At 36.8% G+C, this 16,224-nt stretch overlaps 1 protein-coding gene across 1 annotated transcript in view; it reads right to left on the reverse strand.

Annotated features, from left to right (window-relative positions):
* LOC124177255 overlaps positions 1–16,224 on the reverse strand; it is a 247,152-nt gene that overhangs the window by 92,352 nt on the left and 138,576 nt on the right. Inside the window, exon 6 of the mRNA XM_046559419.1 lies at positions 7,749–8,005. Within this exon, the coding sequence (XP_046415375.1) occupies positions 7,749–8,005 (257 nt within the window). The remainder of the gene's footprint in view (positions 1–7,748; positions 8,006–16,224) is intronic.

A 16,224-nucleotide genomic window follows, 5' to 3' on the forward strand; every position in this document is an offset into this window, starting at 1 on the left:
CTTTTTAAAAAAACAGCCGAATGTCGGTCCTGCAAGATGGCCCAATAGGTTAAATTTAAAAAGTGGTGGCAGAAAATAAAATCGACTAAGGTTAAAAAAAACATCTTTATTACAATATTTATCACGTGTAATTAAGTTGGTATAAAATAGTATTGTAGAGGGAAACGCATTTTGTATTACGAAATTGAGTATAGAGTCGAGTTATATTCCATTTTTTGTTGCGCCTTAACGCTGGCAAAACCGTCTTTTACATTATTTTTGTTCTAAAGAGATTGAGGCTTGCTCGTATAGTCTGAATTTATATTCATTGAGCTATGATCTGAGAAATCGTCCTCATTCGACAACTGGCTGAAATCCTACCACCGCAGTGAGCGTTATATAACGGCTAATTTTTTCCCTAGTCGATTGCGTTGGCAATGCAGACTTTAGTTTGCAGTTGAGTCGGCCGGCCGCTATAGGCTGAATCTACATTACCAACGTAATCGACTAGGGGAAAAACGAGCCGTTCACGATATTTTGTCCACATGTGTACAAAGTTCTTGAACGTTATGTAGGAAATTATAGCGAATCGGATTTACCCGAATTTTTGAAAATCTAGGTACTATTTTTCAAAATTGATTTTGAAAATTGAAGGACCATAAATTTCGAGGGCCTTAGGTTATAGCCTTTTTAGCTTTACGGTCAATTCGGGCCTGCTGACTAAGTCACTACGAATTCCATTCCACATGTAATTCTCGGGTTGAAGGGTAAGTTGCACACGATCAGTCGTAATTTTTATTTTGTCACTGCCGAACTTTCGACGACGAAAGAATTTTTGTTTAATTTGCCCGGAACAGTCGCCTCACACCAGTTGGAAAAAACACCCTACATTTTTACTAATAGTAATAATTAGTAATAGATGTAGTAATTAAATTATAGTAATAACAAAATAATAAATTTTCGACTTATTGCGTAGAATGAATGCAAAGTGACAGGAAAATGATTGTTCACATGACTTTACAGATGGTAAGTACACGAACAACCTTACCGATGGATCAAGTCTCATGTAAATCAAAAAGTTTGGAGTTTCACCGCCGTATCGCCTTAAGGGATTAGGTACACCTGTGTGGTTAAAGAAAATCGTTTCTTCGGAAGATCCATTCCACGGCCCAGGAATCGACAATTTTATGTCAGTTTTAAAGAAACAAACTCACTTCAGTGTAAACTATACACTGCAAACTTAATACACGTTTTTCGTAAAAGCTGTACGCTCCTTTTTTTCTACCTGCCACAGCCGCGTACCTAATCCCTTAAACATCAGTGGAATTTTTGTGAATTAAGGGTGCTTTGTGGGCCAAGATATCTTTACACATATTTTGTGTAATTTAACATGCATTCTCACAGCAAACTACGTTTTCATCGAGTTCAATTACTCAGAAATCAATAATTGACGGTTATGTGGCGATGAAACCATTTTCAATGGTAAAAAAAATATCTAACGAAGATTTTTAACACGTTGAAAAAGTAGTTTGCCATAACAGTCCATGTTGAATGATGTAAAATAAATATAATGATATCTTGACCTACACACACCCTCGAATCACAAAAATTCAACTGACTTTACATGATCGGCTACCCATATTTAAAGGATCACGCAGTATCCATATGGCAATTGGCTTCCGGTTGAAATGGCTGGATTTTCAGTATGTTCTAGTACATTTTCTCTCGATCGAAAGTTCTCATAAACCGAAGTCCCGAAAACCAGTATTATAGTTTCCGAGATACAGGCCTCGGAAGAAAGGTGTCAAGATTTTTTGGTATCTATGGATTTCGTGATTTTCATGAATTATAAATCTTTAAGGGGAGTTGAAATCAAAGAAATCACGCAAAAAACTGCACGGTTGGTTCTCTAAGATGGGCAAGAAGCTGCGATTGATTCCATCTATGAACGCGCTGGTTTACTGGAAGGAGTTGCAGCGTTAGATTTCACATGAAGAACGAGACCCTCCGACTCTTGCAATGATCGACTTGTCCTGTTTTTTACGCATCGGTGGAGTCTCCGCGAATCGGTTGTGCAGTTTCTGACAATGAGTGATATATTTGATTTCAAGTCCCCCGTGAAACATTGTAATTCGTGAAAATCGCGAAATCCATAGATGTTAAAAAAATCCATAGACCCCTCTTCCGAGGCCTATATCTCGGAAACTACTGATTTTTCGGACTTGTGTCCATGAGAACTTTTGATCGGGGGGATACGTACTATAATATACTGAAAATCCGCGCAATTCAATCGAGAGCCAATTTCCACAAGGATTCTACGAGATCTTTTTCATCTCTTTCTAACCGTCAATTTCAATTTTACGATATAATCCCCTTAAAGAGCGTCGAACATCTTTGAACCGAGTAGATCTCCCTCGAGGTGTCGATAACCGGTACATCCGCCTGAAACGCGGTTATGGTTCAGCCCCCGTGTGTCAATTCTATTAGATTTCCACACAGCTACGATGCCGCGACGCTGAAATATCTCCACCCCAACATTTCGCACGGTATTCCCTTGGTGTAAGACCGGAATTACTATGCAACCCTCGAGGCGGGTCGCTGCTGACGAGGGATCGCAAAACCGCCAACGGGCAACACCGACGCCGAACGGATGTGTCTGCGTATGGGCAAGTCGGCGTTTGCGGGTGGGCGCGGTGTTTAAGCTCAGGGTATATTGACACCTGACGGCCGTTTCACGGTTCACAATCCGCCAATCTCCGACTACCGAGAATCGTCAACCGCGGATCCGGGAACCAGGGCGAACTTCGAACATCCACGAAGGTCTACCCGAATTTACCCCGGACTCATATTCTTACTTTGGATCATGATGTAAAGAAATAAGGTGAAACAATGCGCATTTGCTCTAATTCAATCAATTAGAGAACATATCCAAGGTGACGTCATGTAGACTTGATATTTTGTTGTTTAATCTTAGTATTATTATTCTTGCAACTTACGGAAATAAATAAGTAACCTATTTACGTGATTCCTGTGACGCCATCTTGGATATGCGCAGACTGAGCGAAAATCGGTCTTCAGTTCTGACTAACCTTATTTCCTTACGTAATGCTTTGAATTGCCAAACTCCCAGGTGCATCGTGTAGCTATAGGATCAAATGAAGCTCCGTCAGTCGAGCGAGATTTTCAAATATTTGTTCAAGGAGGTTGGTGTATCAATCAAATTATTATAACCTTCAAGATTTCTGCGTCTGCAAAAATCAACTTTAGCGAACTGTAGAATCCGAAAAATTATATTGAGCACAAAGTTCCATACCCACGATTCTTTTATTTCTCGTCAGATTGTCTATGATAGTAGTATTATTTTTTCTAAACGGATGTAGATTTCGGTTTCGAATAAATTAGTACTTTAGCAAGCAGTAGTTTTTTAACTGTCCACGTACCACTCAGTGACTGGGTGTTGGCGCAGAATTTTCATCATAGCGTGTTCAATGGTTGCGTGAACGTGAAGTAGTCATCCAAAAATAAAACTAAGGATATATTGCTACTAGATAGTCGAATGAGAATAAAAATAAATCAATAACTTTGCTCTGAAAGCGGTCGTTTGGAAGCTAAACTTACTAAAGTTTTTTTTTTGCATATACAGAAATCTTGAAGGTTATTGAATTAATATATTCCGAAGCTACGAAATTCCGATAATTGAAATATCAGAAATTAAAATACTGAAATTGTAAAGAAAAGCTTAAATATCAATAACTCATTTCAAATCGCTTATAAAATGCTTAAAAGTGTAGCATTGACTGCTTTCAACCGAAAGACCATTTCCTACGATCCCACTAAGACACTCTTCCTAACAATTGCCTGCTTTACCGTACTCGGTCGGTAAGGCAGGTCGAATTAGAACCGCCCTTATGCATACATATATCTACTTTTCTTTATCACGCTGGTATCGTTCAATATTTGTTTATTCATGGTTGAACTGGTATTGATGTTAATCAGCAAATGTAAACATCGAATTGATTATTGAGAAAGAAAATCTGTTTCAGCATATTTTTGAAAAACAGTTATCCGAACAAAATAAGCTTCCAATGAAATTGAACGAGTTCGCAAGATTCTTGACCTTAAATAATTTTTGTATGGAATAATGATTTTCAATTTTTCGAGAGAATGTTTTTGTTTGCATGATAGCATATCCCTGATTTATTTTACAACACCTCATGAAAATTTTATAAAAATATTTGAATGTCACTTCTTATGCGTGTTCGAAAAAGCAGTCGCATCGTGTTATTTGTGATCGAAACAAGTACGACAATTGAATATTGCCACTCAAACAAATACGACAATTGAATGCGAGAAAAAAATTTCAGTATTAACGGTATATTGTTATTACCTAAACAGTGTATAATTTATACGTTTAACAGTATGTTAATAGATGATGTGACACTGGCACGATTACGCACGTTTTTCTAAGTTATTATTACAGTGAATTGCCATAAGTATCAATTGTAACATCAGCCTTATATTATCTCTCTATCATTTGGGTCTGAACCGCGTGCGGGTTTGCTTTTGTCAATGCCATTTTCTGCCCTTTCATTATGAAAGTCTAGCCGTAGTCACGTCAGATTCTTGGAAGAAAGTCAGATCTCGATTTGCCTTTTGTCGAGCAATCTTACTGTTTGTATGGCCAGTTAAAGAAGATGACGCTGTATCTGCAGATCGACTGCTTAGCCTTATTCCACATGTTTGCTGAAAGAATAATGATTTTCCCGGCTAAAGGTACTGTAGTTGCCGGATCGATTCTGGTGAGAAAAGTATAAAGACATATCAAGGTTTTTGGTAAAGTATACCCATGTAGACGATATTTTGATTATAAATGTAGCAGATTTTACTCTGCACATAGTAGTTTTCACTGATTCTACCGTAGATTCTGCATTTTATGAAGTATGTTTTACCAAAAAACCTGATCTTTTCCTCTTTTCCTGCAGTTCTGAGTAAAATCTGCTCTTTTATTCTCTTCGCGAAGTACTACAGAAATGAAGAAAACGTATTCATGGATTTGTCGAAATTGTATTGAACAAGGTAATATAAAGTAGCTGATGAAATGTGAAAAGAAATAGTTATCAGTCAATTGAATGCAACACATACGATCTATGTCCTTCTGTCACTTATTTTAATCAAATGGATTCTCGATTACTGGCATTCTGATTAATGTCAGACAAGATGAGTCGCATTCGTGCACTGCAAATTTGTTAATACAAGGATGTAAAATAAGGTAAATACGTACGCGTAGGTATACCAATTGTCTCTCGAGTAGAATGAAATCACAATAAACGAAACACGTTGCAGCTTTTTTCAGGAGCACCTAAGCGAGTAAGCGTAAAAATCAATATGGTATCGATTTTTGCCCGGATGAAAATTTTTCTGCGGCTTTGTTCTGGTCCGGATCAGGTCATCATCGTGCAAAAGTTCTGGCGATAGCAGGGTAAAAAGTTAGGGTATCGATCGATCGAGGGACTTTAACACTTATTGTTAGCTGGCAATACCTGATACGGCAAGCTAGTCAAATCTAATACGGGATTTTTTAGCAAATCCAAACTTGAAACAAAGAATATAAAAACTAAATAACCTATTTCGGAACGGACGCAGATATTAGTTACTGTGGTAATCCGGATCAGGTACATACGCTTCGTAATTTTATATGATCATTTCTATCTTTACTAATCACAGGTAATCCTTGTAACCTTTGTAATTCATTGTGATCCATTACACAATGACTTGTAATCTTTGTAACTGTTGTGATCTTTTGTGCTCCATTTGTATGTTTCGGATCATGTTAGCTTTGTAATCCTTGAAATCCTGATAACCATTTGTCATCCTTTGCAATTTTTAATCTCTTTGTAATCTGTATAATTGTAATCGGTGTGCGCCAATATTTCATAGCGATTAACTCCTACTATACGAATTCATTAATAATACTTGCTTCTGTAGGTATTAGAAAATGTATGGATCTCAAAACTTTGGTCTGAGTAGTATGTAACAGAAAAGAAATGTGAGTAAGTAAGGAGATAAGGTTAAGAGATGAATCAAAGTTGAAACGATTTAGTATTAACTGAATACTCGCAGTTATTGCTCAACAATCAATACAATGTGCCAATCATAATTCAGAAGAATTTTCCAGACTTGAGCCGGTGTTGCAGAAGCTCATTGGAATGTTCTACGTTAGAAATATCCAGGGTATGTCCATTACTGCAAATTTACCTTGAGTATACATTTTTACACATTATAGAGAAGTAGTATAAATCCAGACAAACGCGTCAACTTTGAGAATGTACGGCTTTTGATATAAAAATTTGAATACACCAGAAACTTGATGACATTATAGGAATAAGTCAGTGTCAGAAGTGTGCTCGAAAAGTGGGACAAAAAGTAAATAACGAATGATTATGTGATTGGCAAGTCACATCTAGCAACAAAATTATAAGTCAAAAAGTGTATGATACATGCATTTGTAATGTGATGTCAAATAGCATGGAAAATAATTCGTATTTCTAATCATAATTCGTTTCTATACATTCTCTTCTTATCCAAAAGGTCGAGATGGAAATTATCCAGTACAGTCAGATCTCGATTCTACGTAGAACTTGGGACCGGATTCCGCAGAATCAAGGTTCCCAGAGAACTAATCCCGACGTTACCTCAGACCCGTTCCATAGAACCCGTCTGTTCCCACTCTTGCGATAAAGACGGAGTATCCGCAAAATTCAACTGTTCAAGAAATGATCGAATAAATTCAATTGTGTACTGTGACTTGATCTGAAAGCTGACGAGTTTTGAGTTTGAGAATATTTCTCGACGGTGCTTTCGGGGTCAACTGCGAAGAAAACTGTTTCTGGTCTTATCGTTAACTGTGGAATAGAGATATCGGAAACGCCCGTTGACGTTTGACGACACGATGCTTCGCCTAACGAGGGACCGAATATTCGTGTGGTGCGGAAGGGTAGAAATAGCGAATTTGGAATTCTAGACAATCGAGATGTGGACCTGACGACTGCGAATGAGCCATCGGATGCGCGATATTGAACTTCTTGGCGCCGGGTGAATGCTGATAAGTCGAATTACAGGCCGCGTCCTTCGCTAACCATACCCTCGTAATCTGGTTTCTGCTTTGCGGAATTCGATTACCCTTACGTATGTCTCTCTAATCTAGCTTTGACGGCGCGTAATTTAACGATGTTACGACTGACATCGATGTACTTGTAAGGAGGCGATGATTTTATGACGTCATTTCATTCCCGAACAAATAGTTTACAGCCGATTTCATGAAGTTAAGTAATGTAAATCAACTCGAAGGCTGTACAAAAAGAAGTGGCCTGTTTATATATTACGTTCGACCTTTTCAATCAGTCGGTTGCAAGTTACAAATGTGAATTACAAATGTACCTATTTTGTGATTAAAACAACAATAAAATCACATTCAATGTTACGTTTGTATTTTTCAATCGAAGGTAGGTAAAGCATAGTGGAAATGTTACATACAACAATTACAAAATGCAAATTACAGTTCCATTTTTTTTTCTTCAGTTAAAGATGACATATGCAATCTGTGAATGGTCGGTAATCAATACAGTTGGTTTGTCCAAACTTGGACATAGATCATACTTACATGCATACATAGGCACTTGGTTCATTATTAATTTGATGCATTATAGATTGAAAGTGACATAAACGAATGAATTCGTTGGAAATGGAAAAATGAGGCAAGTTACACTCACCAACAACTGCTCGATGCCCTTTCACTCGTCTACCAATGTTCGGAGATACGAGACTCAGCCGGTCGCCTCTGGAACCGAGAAGAGGGCTTGGGCTTCTCCTAGGCGGCGGTTGGTCAACGGCCAACCCGTAACAGCTCCCCTGAGCTATGGCGTTCGAACTTCCGAGACCACCGACGCCTCCAACCAGTCCCCATTCTGCAACACTGTCGATGGAGCTGCTGCGCGGAAGACAGGAGCCGGTGCTGCTACCCTCTCGCCTGGAAGAAAATTTTAATGGGTACGCGAAGAATTTACTCAATTTAACCGTACACTGTTCACGGAAGTAAAGTAAAACTCTTATTCCCAACTCAACCATAAAGTTAACTTTTTTGACCTCAAAAGCGGGACGAAAGTGGCATATTTTTCCGTAAAACGCATTTGCGGGAAATATCAGATCATAATCCCACAAATCCAAATTTAGAAGAAGCAAGTGGCTTGAAGAAAACAGAAGAAAAGTCCCCATTTTCAAATAAACATTGCGGAGTTGATTCAGAAAAAAAGTCCTATATGTAACACAGAAATAAAACTCGACTATTCCCTTGGGTGATTACTACCCGAGAGAAGACCCGCGGGAATAATCTTCGACTTTATTCCCTTGTTACATAATGTACTATTATTCCAGACTTGACCATAATGTTTATTTTGTTGACCTAAAAGCGGGACAAAAGTAGCATATTATTCTCTCTGATACTTTTTTCCTGGTCGTAAATTCTTGCATTGACTCTCTTTTTTTCAACTTTAAACTATTTCTTGCCCTATGATTATAAATTTGATGAATTGCACTTTTCGATACAGTGTTCGTAAAACGAAAAATTTCCAAATTTCACCAAACCTCCTCCCCCAAATTACTCTGTAGGAGCTCCACCCCTTACATCCCCAGTAGGGCCAGCGTCTCTGGATCCGATCCCGCCAACTTACATCCATATGCTACTTGCACGCATTTTTGACAATTCCTTTTTTCATTATTAATCTCTGTTCTGAAATCTATGCAGCATACTGCAAAAAATATAAATATAAATATAGAAAGTACACACATTTTTGTAAAAAGTAGATATTGGTAGTGATTATTTGAATAAAATAAAAGAAACATTATACATTCAATCTTATCGTATTTCTTTGAAATGAGTGTCAAAGCTTGAGAAAAAGTTTTGAATTATTGCGAATGAGAATTACTTTTGTGATCTTATAAGATAAGATTTTCATCGTTATTGCGATTTGCAAGGGGGAAATAAGATTTACATTTATGTTAACTTTAATGTAATGCTTTCCAGATTTTTTTTAATATAAAATACGAGCATTCAACTGTCTGTTTCCCAATTTACATCCCCACGAGTTTTGTTGGCGAAGTGTACCTAATAATTTCAAATAAACAAGAACCTTCAAAACAAAATTAAATTGACATAATCGAAAAAATGTAATTAAAACTATACAAGTGGTAATTTTCAAATGCTCGGTTGTCCGGGTTAATGATGTAGTAGAGATCTGCAAATTTACACCGATTTTTTCTTATACGTATTGTATCATTCTAGAAAGTGAGGGCATGAAAAATCCAAAATGACCAAAATAAGGGACATCCTAATGTACACTTGGGGACAATGAATCTGAGACCGCTAATTTTTTACACTAGACAGTTACGTTGGCAACACAGAGAAACCTGCAGCGCCATAATGGGCCGAGCGCGTAACAAACTCAATCTCAATAAGCATAACATAACCTATGACCGCCGAATCTAACCTTAGAATATCGCGGGTATAATAACTTGTTCGATTGACGAGTCAATCGGATATTACACAATTGTCATTTGTAATAAATTAATGAATAAATTTCAAACAATAAATTACTGAAACTTACATGGATCGAATAAATTACGAAAAATTGACGTTAATTCCAAAAAAATCGAAATTAATGAATGAACAAAACTTACCTGGAGTTTAAAAAATTATTGAGTGTAAGAATAATTAATTCCAACAAGTCATTATTCCCGCGGTATTGTGAGGTTATTGCACTGTTATTTTTACATTATGGTACTGTAGGTTTCTGTGTATTGCCAATATAACTGTCTAATGTGAAACATTAGTCGTCTCAGATTCATTGTCCCCAAATGTACATTCATCGAATTTGAAAAGATTTTAGAGCAACCGAACGATTTTGTAAGATTTCACAAGATTATTTCATTTCCGTTAAAAATAATAATTGCAGAAATTATATGCTATTGAGTTCAACTGTTTTTTGATATAATTTAGCGTGGGTGACATCTAATAACTTTTTTCAACTTGAAGTATTTGCTTCAACTTTGTTGTACGTGGAAAAGGTAATATATGATAAAATTAGTTTCCCCAAACTATATTTATGAAATGTGAAACGGGAAAAATCTTCACTAAACTTTCCCGCGTTTTCCCTCTGCGTCTATGCTTAGACACGGTCAAATTCATTCGTTAAACATAATTTATGCTGTACCTGATAACACGAAATTCAAATCTAACAATTCTATTACAGAATCCGAACCTGTTTTCTTTCAATAGAATCAAATCACATGAACACTCGTGAGGGATTTACAATACTTCAATATTTTCCGATAATAGTAGTCGATTCAATCAAGTGAACAACTAACTTCAAAGAATTGGTTCTAAAACTTCCCGTTATTCCCGTTGCGTTAATTACGGAAATATGAATTTTAAGACGAACGATTTATGTTAAGACAAAAAACTCAGAGACATCAATCCCATTCGATTCAAAATGTAGTCACTTTCACGATAAATCGAGCCAAAGCAATAGACCAAATTTTGTCTGAATCGATCTATCCGTTTCCGACTTATTTTTGCAGGCAAAAACTCCGTTAATTTTGGAGATATCTAGTCATTCACAAGTCATATTTTACAATGCGATCTAATAGAAATCTATCGAAATACGCAACAAAATAATTGTGCGCAAACTCCCTTTGTCTTTGACATGAAACAATGTTTATAATATATGTACATATGTTACGTGGATGCACGGTTAGGTTATTTGTCAGCCCTGGGTTAGGCAACTGAAGTTACACGTACAATTTAGGTTGGCGTTAGCGTACAAATTGAACGTGTAACTTTGGTTGCCTATCCCGAAGGCGACAGATACCGTGACCGTAGCTGTACATACTGGCACTATGTCAAATTGCCAGACTAATGATTTGGAAATGCGATTACTTCTAACATTCAAAAGTGGGCGGATGTTTCTGATATAGTGTCATATTTCGCAATCAGACAAATTTCTCAGTGTTTCTTCAACGTCGGTACAGGTATTATATCAGTCTTCGCACTGTTCAGGGAGTACGGGAAGAGATGAGAAATCAGGCACCGAGTGTCGATTGTACTTCATTTCGAAGGAGAGCTAGAATAAACGAATCTATCATCGCTTCCTTCAGCGATATTGACATATCCTAAATCTTTGCGAGAAGAAATACACGATATATTCCAAATTTCAATTAAATGATTTTGGGACAAACTTAATTTCTACTAAGGGGCCATTCAAATATTACGTCACGCTGTTTTTGGCCGTTTTGAACACCGCTCTCGCCCTTCCCGGCCGCACCTTTTTTACCCTCATTTTGACGTGATGTGATCTATTTCAGTCTAGCACCACCCTCTCTCGTTCGGCAGCCAAAAAAATTTGTGAATAATATGACGGATAATATTAATTGTCCGATTAAAAAACAAGCAAATTTGCATAAAAACAATCGTGGCGTGATGCTACGAGTGTATCCCCCTTGCCCCTTGTCAAAGGTCATCACAGTGAAGCTAACCTCCTCCCCCTCTAAGAGCCTGACGTGATTTTTGAATGGCCCCAATGGGATGTATTAAAATACAATCAGCGTTGCGATAATAATTACAAGGTGAATCATTGTTCAGTAATTTCTTATCTGCGATAAAAATTTCAAATTTGAAGCATCATAATATACGCCGTACATACCATAGTAAAGCAAAAAGTAAATGCCACTGTGTTGGTCACTTAAATTATTATTGCTCCTGTCACTACTACATTGTGTCTGTAAAGGCCGTTTCAGAAACAAATTGAATTACGGCCGTTTAATACTTACGAACTTTAGTATCTATTATTTTCGACGTGTAACACAGGGCAGAATTCCAGAATAATGAAAATTCTGTTTACTGTATCGTTATGTTTCATTTTGTATGGCATTTCGCTACGCATTCGTAAAGCAGAGATGAGGTGTATTGCATTTTATTAGTTTTTAGCCGTGTTTTCGTAATTCCGAAACAGGCGCCTGTCGCTGTCGCTTCGTCGACGTCGCAGTATGTTTGGTTGCCTGCCATCCAGTTTCTATAGAGATTCGTGACAACGGTATCGTTCATATTACGCACAGCTGAATTCATCGAGTTCTGCCAAATCCGTTTAGAAACTACAGCAGGTTGTATCGTTGAAACGTCGCACGGACAATTCAACATGAAGTAAATGCGCCTGCATTATGCAAGTCAGGATATGTACAGTAATGTTCATCAATGCCTTGATCTTCCGGCTAACTTGTTTTCGGTCCGAAACAAAATGCGAGTTCGATTTTACGCGAATTATGTGACAATGCATCTCATTTTCTCATGTTAGCTGCATCACCAGTCATTGTCGCGTAATTCGTGTAGAATCGAACTCACATTTTCTTACATACCGAAAACAAGTTAGCCTTTAAACTCAACGAATGAATTTGCTATTAATGAGAATACTTTTTTTTCACACCAACTGTGATTTTCTTCCGTAACGAATGAGTAACTCGTACATTTATAATTGAAGTAATAATGTACACACACCAGGCACGTACGTATAATACGCAACGGAATATAACGCACGTGTGTGGTAAACTGTAAGTTGTTCACTGTAATTCTTTGAGGCGTGGTGAACCGATTTTCGCCGATATAAATAAAACACAAGTTTCTTGAATTTGAACGGCGGTTCGTTTATCAATTAGTATCCACGCGTACATTTTCAGTAATAAATATACGTATAAGATTTTACAAAAATCGTTTGAACCGTGTGTAATCATCTGAACTGTGACATAGCCAAGATCTCAGAATTAAAAAGAAAATCATAAAAACCGTTTTATCTCTGATTATGAGCATGAAGCAAGACTGCACTGAACTAACAGCTCAGGTTATTGATGGATCACACGCTGAAGGTCTAGGGTCGAAGAGCGAAGCTCAACGACTAACGATAAGAAATGCGGGGGTGAGTAATCACGTACCTGTTTAGGTATAGCTTTCGGGAGTACATGTGCTTGCTTGCCCTCTTTTTTGTCACTGGGTCAACGGATACCTATATATGTAACTCTGTTTTGCTGGCGTCGGCAAGACCTGCATTTAATCACTCAACTTGTCATATCCGGGCCACAGCTCAGGAGCGAATAAGCTGGCAGTGCAGTGCGAGTTATCATAGGTACTCTAACTATTTTTGCTGCTGCTAGACTGGTTGAAACTGTGTCACAGTGGACCGCATGTTTGATTGACCATTTGCGGATCACAGTATAAGGTATGGAAAAGTCTAGCAGCGGTCAAAACAGCTTTGAAATTATTTATTTCACGTCATTCAAACCCTTAGATAACACAAGTTAAAGCTGCATGTGAAATTTTGAACTGATTTGTCATGAAACAGTTGCTCGTCGCAAAAAGTAAATGTGTTGCAGTTATTTACCGGATCACACGTGACGTAGTTACCGATGTATTTACTTTCACAGATTTAGAGAAGAGAAAACAGTTTTTGAGATTGTACCCGGTAAATATTGTCCTGGGGTAATTGAACATTGGAATCAGAAATTGTGAGAATTAGTTGTACGTTCAAATGTTTGGAAGTTTTCCATATTCACTGAAGAACAACCCATTCCGAAAAATTTTACGAACAATTGTAGACGGAATCACTAATGAATTTTTCCAAAGGTGAGTTTTTACTTACTTGGGGATAGGTTTTTGCCCTGTTTTTACTTGCCAATAACGTGACTTATATTTAAAACAAATTGATTTCCATTCGCTGTTATGTGATAATCCTTTCCATCATATAGAAATGAATGGTTCATAGTTACACTGCAGGTTTGAGATGAGTAAACTTATTCCCGTGTAAAGAATAAAGACAGCTGTGTACATCAAAGGCTATCTCACAGCTTGAATATCAAACATTCTCATTTCTCAGAATTACACATTGAAAATTACCCAGCTGTGTGGACCAACTTGGGGGTCAAAGAATTCTAGTTCTTGTGTGCCCCGAGGAAAGAGCAACGGAATTTAAAAAATGTGAGAATCTGAGGTGTATGATTCTCCGAAAGTTATTATTTTGCATATTGTTAGATCTGGGGAGTTGGTTATTGTTAGTACCTGGAAGTAAGTACTTGCAAGCCCCGATATTTATTTTACGCCTGAGTTTCAAGTTTTCGAAGGAATCGACATATGTATTTTCAAAATTGACTAAAGTGGTTTCATCAAAACAATTTCTATATAAATAGAATGAGAGCCCACGGGTATCGAGAGGGGTGTCAAAATGGTCTTTCCAAATGCTCGTATTTGTGCAAATGGCCTCCAGGTGTCCTCATGAACGTTCGACAAATATGCACCCACTCCCATCCCCCGAGAGTGCCGCGTTTAGTTGCACGAGACAATTGTGTGTTCTTCGCTTCGCGCTTATAAAAAGTACGAAACTTCAACATTCCAGCTAAGCATTAAAATGCATAGTTATTGTACTGTATTTACACAAATTATATTACCATATTTATCTATAATTTAAGGTGTCACTCTTGAAATTCCAATAAAACACGGGATGAGATTATGATTTTTTTATTTTTCAATTCGATATCAAGCGAGTAATGGAAGATGTATGATTTTGTTGCCAAATATTGCTTTTTATTTATTATCAGATTTCTGATTACTTAGGCAAATAAGATTAAGTCTTTTTTAAGATTAAACTTTTGTCGGACTGACTAAAATTAATGTCTCCTATTTGACATATGGGGTACTTAAGGCTACCACTTCCCGAATTATAGGGTAATGGGAGTGAATGACCTTTCTACTTTTTTTTTATTTTTTCATCCAAAGATTATTTAGCTTAATGATTTTTCAGTGATTTGTTGGTCGCCAGATAAGTAAAGCTTATGTTCGTATGTAATAAATAAATAAATTATATAAAATATGGTACTACGAGTATTAACAACTTTCCTATCTTTTTTTCTCATTCATATGGTACTGTTATTTTAATCCCGTTTATTCACCAATGTGACTTTACTCTTTCATCACATTTAAGCTCGACAAAACTAGAAGTTTATTCGCACTATGTTTCTAACGTACAACAAATTCTCTAACTTTACTCGGCATTTATGCATTATCTGGTTACATAATTGAGTCTTGAAAATAAAAATGGTATGATAAAACCTAAGAAATAATAAACGTTAACCATTTCGCGTCTGTAGATAAAATATTGGACACTTGTCGCGAATTAAAGTGCATAATGTGTGTCTTCGGAAATATTTTGTTGCTATTTATAGGAAGAGTTTGATTCTACTAAATTATACGTGAATAATAAATAACCGGTGAAATTGGATAGTATCGTGAATCAAACGACGTGCGAGGGTCAGAACAATTTTATCTTCTCACTGATTTAATCAAATGATACGTCGCCCTTTAGCCAATATATTCAGCTTAGAACAGCTTTTCATCAATAAATTAAAAATCAATCCTCACCTTTCCATCAGTTCAAATATATCCCATCTGCAAAGATTGATATACTTGTAAGATCATGCGATTTTAAATGTAAGTCGGGGACATTCGGGGTGTAATCGACCTGACAAAGCGGCGACCTTCTCAAAATCAGTTCAAGCTTTCTGTAATGTTCTTATCAATTGATAAGACGATGTGCGTTTTTTTTTGAAGATGTTGGATGCATTCAATGACGTTGAAACGTTGGTATCTGATAGAAAATATGCAATAACCGTAAGGGGAACTTGCGGTCTAGATTTTTCAAAAAATCGATTTTTTTTCTTCTAATATTTCGAAAGTATAGTATCTTAAGAATATACTGTGAAATTTAGGTAATGATATTCACAGTGTTTCAAGTTTTACTTAGAATAGTTCTATTGTTCGTAGAAAAGTAGCTGCTACCTGAGTTGTCTACCTGAGTTGTAGTGAAAATATTTTAGTCCTGAGAGTTAAATCGGTTAGTATAACTCGGTCCACAGGCGGAATAACATCGAGTAAAATTATTATCGTTGAACAAATATATTTAAAAAAAAATGGATCGTAAGAAAGGTAGCTGTACTAGTAGAAGACCAAGCTACAAAGCAAAAAAAAGATCGTTCAAAGGTAACAGATACATAAGTGAAAATGCAACAGAATACACTAGTATCTCGGCAAATAAACTAAAAAGTAGCGATGAATTAGAATAAAATGTCGAACCTAGTACGAGTTATTGTATTATTCAA

This window comes from Neodiprion fabricii, chromosome 3, assembly GCF_021155785.1.
Source record: "Neodiprion fabricii isolate iyNeoFabr1 chromosome 3, iyNeoFabr1.1, whole genome shotgun sequence".
Taxonomy (NCBI): Eukaryota; Metazoa; Arthropoda; class Insecta; order Hymenoptera; family Diprionidae; genus Neodiprion; species Neodiprion fabricii.